This window comes from Topomyia yanbarensis, chromosome 1 (genome assembly GCF_030247195.1).
Source record: "Topomyia yanbarensis strain Yona2022 chromosome 1, ASM3024719v1, whole genome shotgun sequence".
Lineage (NCBI taxonomy): Eukaryota > Metazoa > Arthropoda > Insecta > Diptera > Culicidae > Topomyia > Topomyia yanbarensis.
In genome coordinates, this window is record NC_080670.1 from 71952202 (window position 1) to 71970721 (window position 18520).

Sequence of the window (18520 nt, forward strand, 5' to 3'; positions counted from 1 at the left end):
TATAATTTCTACTAGTATGACGGGATTTGTACATCCACATTAAGGCCGGTTTATTTATGTTCAGCTAAATGACTTTACTTATTTCGCAGTTCAACTAGTGAAATGCTCCATTAAAAGTAATGTCCTGGCACTACATTCGTTGTTGGTTATTATCATACCTGGCAATTGCAGGGTTATTGCGAAAACTCCACGCTAAGAAACCTGCTTGGTGAAGATGAACATATTATGTATAGGGCATTCGCCTTAACTCTCTAATGCTGACATTCCACGGGCAAATGCCCTTCTGCTGGCTCTTAACTGTAGAGTAAGTACAATTTACAGTAAGTCCAAAAACTATTTGTTATCCGAATTGCCCTTAATTTACTTTATTTGTACATACCATACATTAAAGTGGCCTATTTCTGCAAATATTCAGCAAGACGAATGCATTTTGATTCCACTGTACATATGTGTAATGAAATATTCAATAATCAGGGCCGGTAGGTCATGTGGGTAGTAAAGGTAGTAATATCCACTTGAAAATAATCGAGTTGGTAATTACCCACTCGAAACTTTGTAACAAACCTAACATGTAAATTTTGCCACGCATGTGTCTCGTTTGAAATTTTCGAAGTACGACCAAGATTCCATTTGCTCAATCGCGTCGCAAGTGATTTATGTGATTGTAATGCAAGCGTATGTAGAGGTAGATGGGGTAAAATACACCCCTAAGAAAATATAATCATAACTTAGCTATAGACCATCAATTGGGAGAGTTTAATTATTATTATCATTTTTTTTATTCATTTCGTTTATTTGATAGGCACAAATGCGTTAGCTTGGCGGTGCCAAATTCTTTTGTTTTTACATTTTGGATATTTTAAAACTAGGAGGTTACAATGTTGAAATATTTTTTTTAAAGAGATAAATTTTACAGCTATCTTAAGACTAGAAATATGATTCTATATACAAGAGAGGGGGCAAAAGATTTTTTTTATGAAAAATTTTAAAACAAGGACCTCAATAGTAATAGTTTTATAGGAAATATTTACAATTATCTTAAAACTAACAATATAGTTTGGTACACAAAAGGGGGAACAAATATTTATGAGAAAATTCACAGGTGTTTTAAAACTAGGGATACAATTCTATTTACAAGATAGGGGACAATAGTTTTAACAAAGAGGTAAAGTTACAACTATCTTAAAACTAGGAATACAGAATACAAATTTGAACTTTTTTAGCGGAGACTTATGCTTGCTCAAGATATTCAGAGGGGGGCTGTAGAAGCAGTTGTATCAAGGACAGGGGAGAGAAAGCGTAGATGGTGACCGGGAGAGAAGAGCAAAACTTGCAACTTTCGGGCAAACGGGAGATCAGCGAAACAAATTAGCGCCTCAGTCTAGTAGGTCGGATTGGCGGATGGTATTCTTCGGATCCGCGGGGAATCCTTCAAAAGTCATCGGACCTCGAGTCGCTCTCGCTTCAGTTTCCGTAGTGGTAAGTGCGACGGCGGTTACATAGTTGTAGTCTGGAGCTGATCGGTCCCACAAGGCAGGAGAAAACTTCTAAAACGAGAAATAAAAAGAGAGGGGCTAAATTGGGATATTTATCGTTTTTATGAAAGTATAAATAAGGGACATATAGGGGAAATCACGATTTGCCAGCATATCTCGGACTGGGACATTGGGTGGTCTACCTCGGGCCCGAAGGGAATCCTTTAGCTGAGACCTGGCGTCCAAGTACCCGGCGCATACCCAGACAACGTGCTCGATGTCGTGATAGCCCTCGTCACAAGCGCACAGACTACTCTCCGCAAGCCCAATACGCCGCAAATGCGCATCCAAGGTGTAGTGGTTGGACATAAGTCGGGACATTACACGAATAAAATCCCGATCCACTTCCCTGAACCAAGGCTTCGTTGATACCTTTGGGATAATGGAATGTAGCTATCGTCCAAGTTCACCATTGCTCCACGAGGTTTGCCAACTGTTGAGTGTCCTCTGACGACAAATACTAAAAAATTCGTTGAAGCAGATTGGTCTTTTGTATATGTCACCATTTAATGCGCCCACCTTTGCTAATGAGTCGGCCTTTTCATTGCCCGGGATAGAGCAATGAGAGGGGACCCAAACAAAGGTAATTTGATAAGATTTTTCAGATAACGTACACAAGGACTCCCGTATCTTCCCCAGGAAATATGGGAATTGCTTTTTGGGCTTCATCGCACGAAGAGCCTCGATGGAGCTGAGGCTGTCCGAAATGATGAAGTAGTGATCTGTGGGCAGAGTGTCGATGATCCCAAGGGTGTACTGAATTGCAGCTAGCTCTGCGACGTAAACTGAAGCGGGATTATTGAGCTTGAATGAAGCGGTGATAGTATTGTTGAAGATACCGAAGCCAGTGGACCCATCGAGATTTGATCCGTCAGTGTAGAACATTTTGTCACAGTCGACTTCTCGGAAATTATTATAAAATATATTGGGGATCACTTGCGGGCGTATATGGTCCGGGATTCCACGAATCTCTTCCTTCATGGATGTGTCGAAGAATACAGTAGAATCAGAAGTATCTAGGAAACGAACACGGTTGGGAGTATATGAAGAAGGATTAATGCTCTGTGCCGTGTAGTCGAAGTACAAGGCCATAAATCGGGTTTGAGAATTAAGCTCGACGAGCCTCTCGAAGTTTTCAATCACCAACGGGTTCAGAATGTCGCATCGGATGAGCAATCGATATGAGAGTTCCCAAAATCGATTTTTTAGCGGAAGAACGCCCGCCAGCACTTCGAGACTCATCGTATGGGTCGAGTGCATACAACCCAAGGCAATGCGCAAGCAACGATACTGGATTCTCTCCAGTTCGATGAAGTGTATGTTCGCAGCGGAGCGGAAACAGAAACACCCGTACTCCATCACCGACAATATCGTTGTTTGGTACAGCCTGATTAGGTCTCCTGGGTGGGCACCCCACCATGTTCCAGTTATTGTCCGGAAAAAATTGATCCTCTGTTGGCATTTCTGTTTCAGATACCTAATGTGACATTTCCAGGTACCTTTAGAGTCGAACCAGACCCCGAGATATTTAAATGTGAAAACCTGATTGATCGTTGCACCCATTAATAGAAGCTGGAGTTGCGCCGGCTCACGCTTCCTGGAAAAAAACAACCAACTCAGTTTTCTCCGTGGAAAACTCGATACCCAGCTGAAGAGCCCAAGCAGACAAATTGTCCAAGGTATTTTGTAATGGTCCTTGCAAGTCGGCAGCTTTGGGCCCTGTAACAGAGACCACCCCGTCGTCTGCAAGTTGCCTTAGCGTGCATGAATTGGCAAGACAATCGTCAATGTCATTCACGTAGAAATTGTAGAGCAGGGGACTTAGACATGAGCCCTGGGGAAGACCCATGTAGCTAAATCGCGATGTTGTTAAATCGCCATGCGAAAAGTGCATGTGCTTTTAAGACAACAGGTTTAGCAAAAAGTTATTTAAAATTGGCGAAAGACCATGCTGGTGCAACTTCTCTGACAGAATGTTGATAGAAACTGAGTCAAAAGCCTTCTTAATATCCAAGAAGACTGATGCCATCTGCTCTTTGTTAGCATAGGCCATTTGGATTTCTGTAGAAAGCAACGCAAGGCAATCGATCGTCCCTTTGCCTTTGCGGAAGCCAAATTGTGTATCTGACATTAAGCCATTTGCTTCAACCCAATTGTCGAGGCGAAACAAGATCATTTTCTCGAACAACTTCCGAATACAGGACAGCATTGCAATCGGTCGATACGAGTTGTGGTCGGAGGCTGGTTTTCCTGGTTTTTGGATGGCGATGACCTTCACTTGCCTCCAGTCATGAGGGACAATGTTACCCTCAAGAAACTTGTTAAACAAATTCAACAAGCGCCTTTTTGCAGTGTCAGGCAGATTCTTCAGCAAGTTGAATTTGATTCTGTCTAACCCTGGGGCGTTGCATGATAAGAGAGCAAGTGAGAGCTCCACCATCGAAAACGGTGTTTCGTTCGCGGTATCGTGAGGAGACGCGGCGCGGCACGTTTTCTGTACCGGGAGAGTCCGGACAGATCTTCTTGGCGAAAGCGAATATCCAACGGTTTGAATATTCCACGTTCTTGTTGGTACTATTACGGTTAGACTCTTCATTCGCCTTTCTAACGACGCGTACTGTAGATAGCTAGCGGGTAACCCGTCTTCCCGGAACGCCTTATATGCAGTGGACTTTTCCGCGTACAGCTCTGAGCACTCTTTATCCCACCACAGGGTGGGAGATCGTCCATGGGTATTCGCGCTGGGTACTGGTTTAGTCTGAGCTTGATTCGCACTGTCGAGAATCAAGCCAGCCAAAAACCTGTACTCTTCCTCCGGAGGAAGTTCTTGAGTGGATTCGATTTTAACGGATATCGCGGTCGCTTAACTCTTCCAATCAATGTTCCGTGTGAGGTTATACGAGACATTGATTGTTTCCGATGGTCTTGAACCGGTAGCAATTGAAATCACGATAGGCAAATGATCGCTACCGTGGGGATCAGGGATCACCTTCCACCTGCAATCTAACTGTAGCGATGTCGAGCATAGCGATAAATCCAACGCGCTTACGCGTGCTGGTGGTGTAGGAATCCGCGTCATTTCTCCCGTGTTTAAGATGGTCATGTTGAAATTATCGCAAAGATCTTGGATTAATGTTGATCTATTATCATCATGAAGACAGCCCCATACCGTACCGTGCGAGTTAAAGTCTCCCAGAACTAGCCGCGGTGCCGGTAAGGATTCCGTGATATTACAAAGCGTTCGGTGCCCTACCGAGGCTCTAGGAGGAATGTAGATGGAAGCAATGCAAAGGTCTTTACCTTTGATTAGAACTTGACAAGCGACAATTTCAATGCCTGGTGTCGAAGGGAGGTTAATTCGGTTGAAAGAATAGCACTTTTTGATCCCCAAAAGTACTCCTTCATAAGGGTTTTCTCGATCCAGACGGATTATATTAAAGTCGTGGAAGTTGAGATTTATATCGGAAGTTAACCAGGTTTCACATAATGCGAAAGCATCACATTTTAAACTGTTTAGTAAGAATTTGAAGGTATCGATTTTCGGGAGGATACTTCTGCAATTCCACTGTAGGAAGTGATCGAATCAGTGACCTCGTTTGATGACTTAGCCATCGAAGGATACGATCGCTGCAAGGAGGGGCCATTTAGCAGTCAACTGTTTCAAGAATGTTTGCACCATAGGGAGAAAATGTATCAGAATGCTTTTAAGAGGATCAGTAACATTGAAAGCTGTGAAAATTAAGTCCACTATGTCAGAAAATTTCATTAGTCTGCTACTGGACTGAGTATCTGTATGAAAAAAGGGAACACTTGGGGTTTTTGGTGTCCCTGGAAGTGGTGGATACTCCCTGTTAGAATTAAAATTTCCAAGTCCTGGAGCAACTTGCTTCGGCTTTAGTGCATCACTTCCATTGGATTTATTGATTGTAGTTGGCGCACTCTGAGTGGACGACACCTTGGCACCCTTACGAGGCAATCTAGGGGAGGCTAGATTTTTCATCTTCCTGGACTCCCCTGAGTTAACCAAAGATGTTCCCTCTTGTGGGTCGTTCAGACGTCAGCCAAAAGAGCAAAGGAATTTTCGGAAGGGACAGATGGCGAAGCATTCGTAAGAATTTCTGCATAAGAGCGCTTCGAGCGTTCCTTAAGGGAGCGCTTAATTTTATCCCCGCGCTGTTTGTACGCGGGGCATGATTTAAGATCATGCGGAAGGCCCCCGCAGTAAATACACTTTTCAGTTTCTCCACCGCAAGAGTCATCCTCATGTTCTCCTTCGCATTTGCCGCACCTTTTCTTATTGCCACAATAGGTAGCTGTATGGCCCAGCTGCTTGCAATTGCTGCAGTTCATTACCCGCGGTACAAACAGGCGAACAGGTAGACGAACCTTATCCAGGAGGAGATAGTTGGGGAGGGAAGACCCGGAGAAAGTCACCCGAAGCGAGTCTGACAATGAATAAGTTGTCTTATTATTCTCAGTTTTTGCGGAATACAATTGCTTGCATTCCAGAATCTTCACATGTTCAAGTGAGGGGTCCTTAAAGCAACCAACTCCGTACTTCAACACGTCTTCGCACTTCAAACCCGGCTCAGCGACGACCCCGTCGATCTCCACTGCTAAACAAGGTATATACGCTTTAAATTGCTTTGTAAAACGCTCGCTGCGTGCACTCTGGTTTGCCTGGTCGAGGTCATTCACTAATATGCGCTCTAACACGTGTTATCTGAGCTACGGCCGGGTAGTTAGCAGTCAGCTCCCGTGAGATTTCTAAAATATTAAGCGATTTCGTGATGGGCCGGAAATAGACCACCCAGGGCCCAATTGAACTGGGTGGGTATGTTTTAATACGAGGAGGACTGGGGGAATCAGAGGAGGGAGTGATTTCGGGTTTATCCGGTAAATCCATGGGTACATCATTCCCATCCAATGTTACTTCGCCCTCGGCCATTTAGGCACGAGGATAGCACGTGGTGTAAACGAGAGATGAAACTTATATTCAGGGGAAAGGGATCTAAGATGTAGCGACCGATCGGGGGAAAGGGAAATGAAAAAAAAGATACTTAGCTTATTTAGCGGCTTGTCCGGTTATTCCACTATTCACTTCACCAACCTAGGCACCGGCGAACAAAGCCAGCCTCAAACAATGGTTGACCTTCACAATGTATATATATATATATATATATATATATATATATATATATATATATATATATATATATATATATATATATATATATATATATATATATATATATATATATATATATATATATATATATATATATATATATATATATATATATATATATATATATATATATATATATATATATATATATATATATATATATATATATATATATATATATATATATATATATATATATATATATATATATATATATATATATATATATATATATATTGATTTACTCTATGCACAGCACAAGAAAACGATCTGCTTCGATCGAGAGCTCAGACGATTGTGATTATTATCATTTATCCAACATTGTACTCTGAAAACACAATTGCTTTGCAAAATATTCAGGAACATGAAAAATATTCAATTTTTCAAAATAATTATAAATTGTTCTTTGAAAATGGGCAGGGCAAAACGCACCTGTGCAGGGGCACAATGCACCACAACAACGAGGCACAATACATCATAACAAATGGCTGATTTTAATACAGAAGATCAGCATTTCAATTAACAGCCTAAGTGTATTCTACTTCACTTCGGTTATGTCTCTGACATTACCTACCAATTTTTTGTGCCTCCCCTCACTGGCAAGCAGGTAGGAAAGCGAATTAAGCTACAATTTAGATAAAGATTGATCGGAAGAACGTTTTTAAAATGTTTTTGGTTGCCTTTTCTGCTTCCATGCGCGTGGGACCAAGATTCACACTAAAGAGACTCTTTATTTCTACCCTTTGAGGTGTGCAGCCATGGAAGTAGAATGCACTTATGGGAGCAACACACATCGGAGTGAAGAGGTTTATTGTGAAAGAGAAGAGCGGTGGTTCGCATGAAAAGTGCAAGGAGCGTTTTTATTCTTTTATTTACTCTGAGGTGCATTACATTCCTGGTGCTCTCAAATTGATATCTGACCTCCCCCAAATTATGTGGTGGGCATCTGCATTACTGAAGAGTGGAAACCCATTTCTGTCACAGTATTAAACAACCCTTATGAAATCATCAGACGGTGATGATTCATTATGCGGCAAATATGCCGAATAATAGATGTATTTCCTGTTTATGTTATCAATAGTCATAATGATTGTGACAGCACAAATATCGCGAGTTGTGATCGGGTATAAACCATGCGTCAGTGCTATTCACAAGTACACATGCACGAGACATTTAACGTGGATTTAACCTTCTAATTTGGTTGAGTGCTACGAAAACGGGGATATGTAACTTTTCAACACAGAAGTTTCCTTTGTGGAATAAAGTTCTTGAACCAAAGTTATCCAGGCAAGGCAGGATAATTTCATACCTGCTGTACGTCTATGTTGAAGATTAATTTGTACTACTCTAACCATACTCGAGCACAGCACTACACATTTAATCATCAGTACTTATTGTATAGCAACTGGAAGATGCCAAACACGTTGGCTTATAATCGCCGATAGTGAACTCGATATAGGTATTGGGCAACTCTCATTTGAATCCTTCCATTTGCAAAGAAACAGGCGTACATTGTATCACAGATTCGCTTATCACGACACTCCGTGCAGAGCCGCAGCAAGCCTACTTTGCGTGAGGGGGCACAATTTCTTGCTATTGAATTTAACGTTTAAACTTTTATGTTGCAATGACATTCAATTAGCAAGGGACTGGAAGACAAGAAGCTTTTTTTTAATATTAAGAGCCATAGTACTCAAGGAAGAGCGAAACGGTCCTAACTCCTGCAATAGAAGTCAAAGGATTAAGTCTTTAGGAAGCTCTAATCTTGCTCATAGGTCCCTATTTCACGCTATTCCAAAGATTATTCCTTCACCGTTTCGTTCGTTACAGCACAAAATTGACTCACTCTTAGTCGTTAATAACAAGGAAAAGAAAGAAAATCATTGCTAGAAGATCCAACTCTTGATCAGCAGCTACTAAGCGATTTGGTCTTCAATATCGACGAAGCGACTGCGCTGTATCGTGACATGGACCCAATGTCGCACCCCAGGATCCCGAAACTGCAGTATTCTTTTAAGTTGACATGTGAAGTTCAGATCATGAATGCTGACGTTCTTCCGATGCACCTGGAATTTGTGCAGAACATGAAAGATCTGCAGCTAATAGTGTTCTAGGCTGCAGTGGTGTCCGGAAGATGATTAGGATACCGACTTAAGTACGATTCAGACGATACATAAGCTTCCGTCAACGTCAACGGAACGTCACCGTTCCGTCAGGATAAGTTACATGCAGTTAAATGGAGGCATTCACACACAACATCAACGGCACGGAACGTTTTGACGTACGGCATGTGTGAACGGGCACAAGAGAAAAGTATTAAACTTATCCTGACGGAACGGTGACGTTCCGTTGACGTTGACGGAAGCTGATGTATCGTCTGAATCGTACTTTACACGTAGAGACGACCCGCCTCAAAATCACCGGGAAAGGCAAGTACCTCCATGGGAGAGTAGGATCTCGAATAAACGTGCCGCTATTGAAAGGCTATTGGCGTACAGAGACGGCAAAAGATCGGCGAAATTATGCCGTCATGCGGCTACGACACACAATGTCTTATTAAAACGGCTGAGGCGATACACTTGTACGACTAAATCAAACACGAGAAGCCCGAAGCGAAAGCCTACCGGATATCGGCGATGTTACTAACTTTTGGGTCACTATTAGGGAGACCCCCGTACAACATCGCGAAGGGCAACCGCGGCTATGGCGCAAGGAGGAATGGTCAGGTTAAGATATTGACGAGATGCCGACTTTTGGTACATGAAGCTGACCGTTGTACTTCCCACGATGGCTGCACTTTCAACAGGGCAACGCCAACCATGCTTATTACCGGTACTACAATTCTCCTTCCTAAGGACAGCAACACGTCCAACCCATCCAAGTACTGACCAAGTCCGCATTAGACCAGGAGCACCTTCATCACCACATGCGCATGGATCCACTGTAAGCAGAATAGCATCCTGACAGAGCAGCAGAAGGGATGCAAGAAAAACACAATGACTGCATAGATCAAGCCATCATCGATGCAATCATTGTTGAAGAAGTTGTATGTTACCAACGGAACCTTAGTATTGCCTTAATCGATTACAAAAAAGCATACGTGGTATGTTTTCCTCATCAAAGTATTGGAGATGTATAAAGCTAATCCTGTAGCCGTGAGGTTTTTGCAGCAGGCGTTGGGGAGGAAAACGACGACTCTGCAGCTCAGAAGTGGGAAACACGTGTTGCAGTCTAAAACGTTCAGTAGGATACGCAATCGAAACGGGCATGGCTATCAGATAAAGTATGAAGAAAGCTCACCGGAAGAGAATACCCATACCTTCCACATGGACGATTTCAAGATCTATGATGACTCGACAAAACAGCTGGGTGTAGTCATCAAACTAGTCGAAAAGATAAATGACGACGTCGGCATGGCGTTTGGCCCAGAGAAATTCCGATCTGTTCAGCTACTACCAGGGCGATTAGTCGACACTGGAGGCTGCGAGATCGACGAAAGCGTGATGATTTGGGATATGGTTCTTTCCTGAATACGGGAAATAAGGAGAGCAATCAACACGTTTGCTGTCCCCGCGTTGACCTACAGTTTCGGTGTCATCAAAATGGAACCGGATTGACCTGGAATATCTTGAGAGTAAATTGAGGAAGGTGTTTAGACAAGCGGGAATACGTCATCCGCAGTCTGCGCTGGAGAGATTCACATTGCCAAGTGACAAGGAGTAGTCGACATTCAGGCACTATGCTTAGCGCAGGTGCTACAACTGCGAGAATACTTCGTGGAAAGTGCGAACCGACATGGACTATATCAAGCAGCAACTACTGCGCACTTCAACTAGCGTAAGCGAACCACAACCTTAACTCCGCTAGCGAATGACGGATCTCAATAGTAGCATGTCTGTAATAATATACGTACATGGAACTATTGAGAACCAGAGCTACAGGTCCAAAGCCCTGATAAAGGAGGATGGTTGTGATGATCTGGGCCGCGGTCACCACGTAAAGCAAGATAGGTCATAACCCGAATTCCAAGGCGTGAAGCGTCCCGTGCCGAGGGATGAGTGATCGAGGGGGTGAAAAAGATGCTCGATCGTTAACGGAGCCTGTGGGGTACCTGGGCAACCCCTACAGTAAGCGTCCCTTACCACGTTAATGCGGAGCTCTGGCGTGGCGGACATTTACTCTCGCGCTACTTGTGGGAACCGAAATGGAGAACAAAAACAAAAACTATAATAAACAAACGGAGGTGCCAAACTCCTTTGCTAGAGGTGGTTTGGCGAGGTCTCCCCCCCGTGGGGAGAGTAGTGGAGCGACGAGTGCTGCATCTGATAGCACCAGTGACCCCCCAGTAGTGGTAGGAAATAGCCCTACCCTACTCGATTCAATAATCGAGTTCACTAGCGCAAAGCAAAATATAAGCAAGGAACTAAAGCAGTCTCCTGGAGCTCCGGAAAACTGTTCGTGTCGCAAGACAGAAACAGCAGGCTTATGCCAAGAGGGTGGAATGTCGGGAGAAGTCCGACAGAGAAACCCAGACAGTGGCCTCCAAGAGGGAGGGAAGAGAGAAGGTCGATACAGGCACTCAGACAGTGGCCTTCACCTTCTCGCTCGAAGCGGCGGCCGAGTTCCCCTCGAAGGGAAAAGGCAAGGGCAAGGGCAATCTTAAGACGGCGTCGAACGCGAAGCGCCCTAGGAAGTCGCCAGGCGAGGGTGCAAAAACCGACACCACACGGCGTGCAACCGTTAAGGCCAAACGCCGTTTGGCCGAGGTAAGCGAGGGCGAGAGTGACCTCGCTGAGCAGAGCGATGGTACCAGCTACCCGGCGCGACCGGGGTAGGGGGGCCCAAACCCCTGAACGCTGGTCACCAAGAAGAAGCCGGCACCGACACCGGAGGTACCGCGGCCCGCTAGGAAGGCCAAGGACAGAGGCGAGGCCTTGTGGTTAAAAACCGACAAGGACAAATACGCCGACGTCCTAAAGTCGATGAAGGCGACCGAAAGCCTTTCGGCCCTTGGGCAAGATGTGCGTAGCGTGAGACGCACCAACACGGGAGAAATGCTTCTGGTGCTGAAGCGAGGCGCACAATCTAGTGCGGTGTACAAGGCCTTGGCCCAAGAGGTACTTGGTGAAGGCGCCAAAGTCAGGTCGCTAGGGGCGGAAATGACTCTCCAGTGCAAGCATCTGGACGAGTTCACGACCGCAGAAGATGTCGTCGCAGCCGTTAAGGAACAATGCGACGTCACAATCGAGCGGGCCTCCGTGCGATTTAGAGATGGACCCTCTGGCACCCAAGTAGCCTATCTCAGGCTACTGAAGGCGGATGCCAAAAAGGTAACCGAGAAAGGTAAGCTGAAGATCGGCTGGTCGGTAAGCCCAATTAGCATACCCCAGCCGCTTTCAGTGGATAGGTGCTATCGGTGCCTTGAGTCCGGCCTCAAAGGGTACGAGTGCAAGAACATAGACAGGAGCAAACTATGTCGTCGCTGCGGCGAGGAGGGGCATAAGGAGCGGGGTTGCACTAAGGCGCACAAGTGCCTTATCTGCACCGCTAAGAAGCAAGCCCATAAACATGCAATAACATAAGCAGTGCTCCTTATAGCCGGCTATCCGGGGTTCAAGTTGCTTATTTTGCTAATCGTATTAATACAACAAATGATAAATTTCCCAAATTCTCGGCAGCCGGCTGCCCAGAGCAATTATTACATGATAACGCTATTGGAACATTTACTAATAACTCTCCCCTTCCCGTGATACATGTGGAGATGCAGAAGATTCCTCGGTCTCTGGTAGCAACATGTATCGGACTAACATTCCTTCCTTTCCCAGAAGATCTGCATTCGGACGTAGCCGGCGTCGGTATTGATCAGCGCGCAGGTATCAGAATAGATTGTACAATGTGGCTCATCATGTTATTCCCAAGCATGTTGTTCCAAAGAACATTTTGCAACCTAATTTCGTTCTGGTCAATAACGGAGTAGCAACTACGAGCGATCTCTTATGCTTATGATTATGCTTTGTAGTGTTCGACAAAGTTGTAGGTAATAAAATATCTTTCTAATTTTCACTTGCAGTGATAAAGTAATTTATACAGTGCCACCAAGCGGTGAAAATGCAACTTAGTACGCTGATTCCATGTATATTGCCGAAAAATCCCATACAAATTTCTAACACGTTGGTCTAGTAGCTGAACTCGTCCGATTTGGATAAAGACTCCTGATGGGACTAGGAATCGACTCAGGATGAACCGACTGAGTTTTCAAAAATTTGAGACTGGGCAGTCTGGTGCCCACCCCCACCAGTTGGAGCAGCCGTACATCGACAAGGCTGCATCGAACCTGTGGCTAAAACAAGATAAATTTACTGATAGCCATCCAGGACAGGATAATGCCGACGAGTAATTGCAGGAGGTATGTTTGCCACCAAGACGTCAAGGATATATTCCGGATGTGTTAGTTGCCGCACAAGACCATCGAACTCATTATGTCAGGTTGCTGCGTACTAGCTAACTCAGCTTACACCGAGCGTCACAATAGAGTAGCATTTTGCACCAACAATTGGAGCTGGAACTTGGTCTTTTGGAAAAGATTGTGCCGAACTACCGTTATCTGCTGCGATATATCGCCCGCTAGGTAGTAAACCGCCAACACATACATGCACAAGTTTGCATTACTAATTCACACAGTATAAACTATACAAATAGATCACTTTATTGTTTTTTATTATTCCTTAATTTCTTTCCTTATTCCTTCCATCTTTCTTTTGAACTATTTAAATGTGAGAAAGTATGTAAGTATGAGGTGCGTCGGAAAACGCGTGGGGGGTGGGGGGGGGTGGCAAAGCCCCCTCTTGCCCCTTAGGTTGCTACGGCTCTGACTCCGTGCGGGTCTAGCATTTCTTAGTCATACCAGCCATTCAGTCCTCGACACGGGGAAATACCTCGACTTGAGGACTCGTGTTTTCAGTCGCCTCTTACGGCATAGTAGCAATAACTCAGTGGATCAATTCTTGTCAACAGTTGTTACGGCATTTAATTAGCAAGGGACTGGAAGGTGAAGTATATTTTTCAATATTTAGAGCCATAGTACTCAAGGGAGAGCAAGGAGTTGAAGGGAGAAAGTTTAGAAAAGCGTGGAAGGATCATATATGCAAGCTTAGAGCTCACCGGCGACTTTACTTTTTGTCTGCTACCGTAGGAGTCAGGGTCTTTTGGCATTAGAAATGCGAATCACCTGAGTCTACGGCATGTCCGGACAAGCGTAAAGTAACTTGTTACTTCATGCTGTCGGAACCAACAGTTCCGACGGTTCCGAAAATAAAGTCCAAAAAATTAAAGTAGGACAGTTTTCGAGTTAGAGTCAAAGAATGAATTTCACCATTTTATAGGGCTTGTTTCATATCACAAGTAACATATGGAAAAAGTCCCTGTTGGAACTCTGGTAACAAATCAAATGGAGAGTCCTTGGAGAATTTGATCTTAGGTAGTATTCGACATTGTTTATCCAAATAGACTTTTGATAATAATTTCAGGCTCGGTAAGGTGCTAAGTAATCAAAAAATTGGTATTAATTATTACGCATAATATTTACATGTGTCATACAGAATCATATATGTTCAAAATTCGTTGTAAACTGGACGCTTCACGACTCCCTGAGATACATATCGTAAACTTATGATGGCGCGAAATGTTTAATGCTCTCACTAGTTTCACGAATAATTACGATTTAGTCGCGTTTTGTTCTTCTAACAGTTTATTTTACTTTTTTCCTTTTTTATTTCGACTATATGTAGTATCATATTACTGGGTAGGGGAAGTTATGAAAACAGCAGCATTTCATTGATGCTAACCTTTGACAAGTTTTATGGGTACTTTCGGAATGGTCTTGACGAGTAGGAGACAAAGGTCGATGTTTGACGCCATGTTGAATTCCAAGATGGCAACTTCCAGATTAGCAACATTCGCTATAAACCAATCAATATGGGTGTTTTCGGAATGATCTAAACGAATAGGTTCCAAAAATTGATATTTTACGCCGTTTGGAAATCCAAGATTGCGAAATTCGCCATAACCCAATCAATATAGGTATTTTTTGAAGTTGAAGTTGTAGTACAAATAGTTTTAATAAAACAGCAGTAGCAATGTGTTTAGTTTGAATCAATTCAAACCCCAGCTCACATCACATACGTCTCTTTCTTCTCTCACTTCCATTCTCACCGCACCCTTCTGAAGGAACACATAAACATATTTTGCATTTCGCTGATCTTATATTCGAGAATGTTTCGAATGATCGCTCAGATTTTTCATGCAGGAATTTCGGTGAACCGGAAGTCCTCATCTAGAATTTCAAAATGACGTCAAATATCGATATTTGTTTCCTACTCGTCAAAACCATTCCAAAAATACTAATATTGATTGAGTTGTAGAGAATCTCGCTAAGCAGGAAGCCGCCATCTTGGATTTATAAATGGCATCAAAAATCAATTTTTCATTGACAACCTTGCGCGGAAGATGCAGATTTATTTATTTCTGGCACCTACTCGTCAAACCCATTCCGAAAATACCCATATCGCATGGGTTATAATGAATTTCGCTAAACCGGAATTCGCCAGCTTGGATTTCAAAATGGCGTCAAAAATCAATTTCTGGCACCTACTCGTCAAGACTATTCCGAAAATACCCATATTTATTGGGTTATAGTGAATTTTGCTAAACCGGAAGTCGCCATCTTGGATTTCAAAATGGTGTCAAACATAAATTTCTGGCACCTACTCGTCAAGACCATTCCGATAATACCCATATTGCATGGATTGTAGAGAATTTCCGCTAAACAGAAAGTCGCCATCTTGGATTTCAAAATGGCGTCAAACATAAATTTCTAACACCTACTTATCAAGACCATTCTGAAAATACCCATATTGATTGAGTTATAGTGAATTTCGCTAAACAGGAAGTCGCCATTTTGGATTTCAAAATGGCACAAAAATTCATTTCTGGTACCTACTCGTCAAGGCCATAAGGAGACCCGTCACTTCCATCTTTCCGAAAATCTTCTAAGTCTTTTGCATTCAAAAGGACTATTTTTGCAAAAACCGTGTTAATTGCGAAATCCGTGCAAAAAAACTTCCAAACTTCTTTTGCTGAAAGTTTTTTTACTCGGATTTTCAAAAATTGACGCTGTTTTCACGAGGATTATCGAATTAACGCGGACTTTCCAATTTAATCGGTTTCTTACGCGTTTTTTTGCACGGTACGTATCCCCCGCTTAACAAACCTGGGTGTAATGAAATAGAATATAAAATATATAAAAAAGATTTGATCTCGTAAGGTGCTGTGAAGTTAACGTTTTTTCCATACAACTGTACCCACACTAACACACAAAAAAATTCCGTACTCGACGAACTAAATCGAAAGTCGATTTTCAGAGCAATTGCATAAGATTTCTGTTTTGAATGCCAAGAACTATAAACTATTAATAATAAAATACGAAAGAATTAGAAATAATTATAATACGAAAGTAGTATTTAGTTATTACCTGCAGCGCCATAAAAATACATAGGTACCAGGAAGGTACATCATCTATATCATAGTTGATGTTCGAACCATGATTTTGTGGTTCCTTTGCCACATTTGTATCTGGCACTACCTGAGAAAAATAATGGTGTCACTTACATTGTATTCAAATTGGATTGAACTTTACCACTGGATGATTTGTCGCCATCAGACCGATCAGACAAATCAATCGAGCAATATGAGTTCAATTGAAATTAATTCGTTGTGTAAAACTATTCGGATAGTGTACTAGTGGGGATCTCAAACTACACTGCGTTTTCTTTTTGGTCGACACCAGAATAGGCTATCTCTGAAAGAGGTACTATGCACTTATAGTCCGGTGAACGGAAATAATTTATCCATAGCTTGTCAGCTTTGAGCACTTGACGTAGAATTTAGAATTCAAAAATTTAGCTAGCTGTAGACTTTGTGTGGCGTTGTATGTGCATATCACTCTTATGAAGTAGTACCCATTATTATTTTTCTTAAACTAAATGAGGTGTGAAGATTGTGATAACCGAATAGTGTCCATATTTACATCAATTAGATAAGTAGTGTCATATAAACAATATAGCTCTTTGCCAATCCATCTTAAGTAGACTCTTTTTAGTTCCGTAAAACGGGGTATCTTTGAACACCGAGGGAACTTTGATCACATGAAGCTTGTTTCAGTAACCGTACGATAAGATGGTTCCCTCTAACAAAAAACCAAGTCACTTCTAAACATGTTTAGCATCCATCGGCTACGATTATTTCATAATGTAGGGGAAAGTGAGGCAATATCGCCATGTGGGGCGAGTTGAGCACCCCCGTTTTCAAGAATCTATGAACAATTTTCGCTTTTTTGTATACACGAATGCTTCGTCAATCACCATTAGATGATGTAATACTTCGATTGCGACATAAAACAAATCTTAAATCATAAAAAATACAAAAATCTAAAGGGATGTCAAAGAACTGAAAATGTTATAAGATTCAAGCTGTATGAAATAAGCATTCGCATGACGTATGTGTGCGGCAATTGAAAAATGAATAACCTCCGTAATATTTACCGTTTTTCTAACTATTTCAAACATAAAAATAATTGACCAAGACTTTACAGTTTTCACAAAAAATCTGCGAAAATAACTCTACAGCATGTGTACTACTATCCCTATGTAAACGTTTTATACCTGAAGTTACTACAAACGATAATATTTGCTCGAGAAAATTACTCCCAAAGATATTATTAAAACAAAATGGAAATTTGTATATAATAGTTCTGAAAATGCTGTTAAAAAACTATAAGATAAAGTTCATTGGTAACTAAATGTCACTAAATCAATGGGAAATATGATTCTTATTAATTAAAGGTGAAAAAAAAAATTGTGATAAAATATATGATATTGTTTTACGACATGATCATATTGCCCCTTAAGATTGCTCATATTGCCCCACAAGATTTTTACCAAGCCAAAAATCGATCATTACAAACAACGATTATTTTCAAAGATTTTGAATTTTCTTCAGCACGTTTAATAACTACATGTAAAGAATATGTTGTATTCTACCAATAGAGGGACATTTGGGATTATTAGTATGTTTTGCTGCAGATATATTTGTCTTGAACCTTAGGGTGCTCATATTGCCTCTCTTTCCCCTATTGGTCTTTTCAAATTGAAAATGACACAATTTTCTTGCATTTTTTCTAGAGGGGGGAAGAGGTTGAGGTTATTGCAAAAGCCTACAAAGACTGATGTGCTTATAGTAGCTACTACTACTAATTTAATGAGGATTTAAAAAGAGTTCCGTTCAACATAGTAATCCATTCCGCCGGATTTGGATAAAATGTCAACAAACAGATTGTTCTTTCTTGCATATATATACATATATATATATATATATATATATATATATATATATATATATATATATATATATATATATATATATATATATATATATATATATATATATATATATATATATATATATATATATATATATATATATATATATATATATATATATATATATATATATATATATATATATATATATATATATTAAGATCCATATTTGAAATGGCGGTTATAGAATACAATCTACCAAAACTCCTCTCAGCGGAATATTTTTACGTTGAAAATCCTGTAGTCGCGAATCATATGAGACACAATTACAAATGGTTATTAGTTAGTAAGCTTTTGTTAAATACATGAACCATTGAAAATTTAAAAATTGTCATAGTTTAGCATTAAAACCACGCTATCCA

The 18520-nt window shown here is 41.6% G+C and overlaps 1 protein-coding gene across 4 annotated transcripts in view; it reads right to left on the reverse strand.

Annotated features, from left to right (window-relative positions):
* LOC131677910 (solute carrier family 23 member 2) overlaps positions 1-16711 on the reverse strand; it is a 70882-nt gene extending 54171 nt beyond the window's left edge. The window contains exons 1-2 of one of the 4 annotated variants that reach the window (XM_058958008.1): positions 16421-16690; positions 16253-16363 (exon numbers count right to left, since the gene is read on the reverse strand). In XM_058958008.1, the coding sequence (XP_058813991.1) occupies positions 16253-16363; positions 16421-16438 (129 nt within the window). In that variant the 5' untranslated portion in view covers positions 16439-16690. Of the gene's footprint in view, positions 1-16252; positions 16364-16417 lie in introns of all 4 variants that reach the window. The other 3 variants (XM_058958007.1, XM_058958009.1, XM_058958010.1) reach the window with 3 other exon arrangements.
* Positions 16712-18520: the final 1809 nt, after the last annotated feature.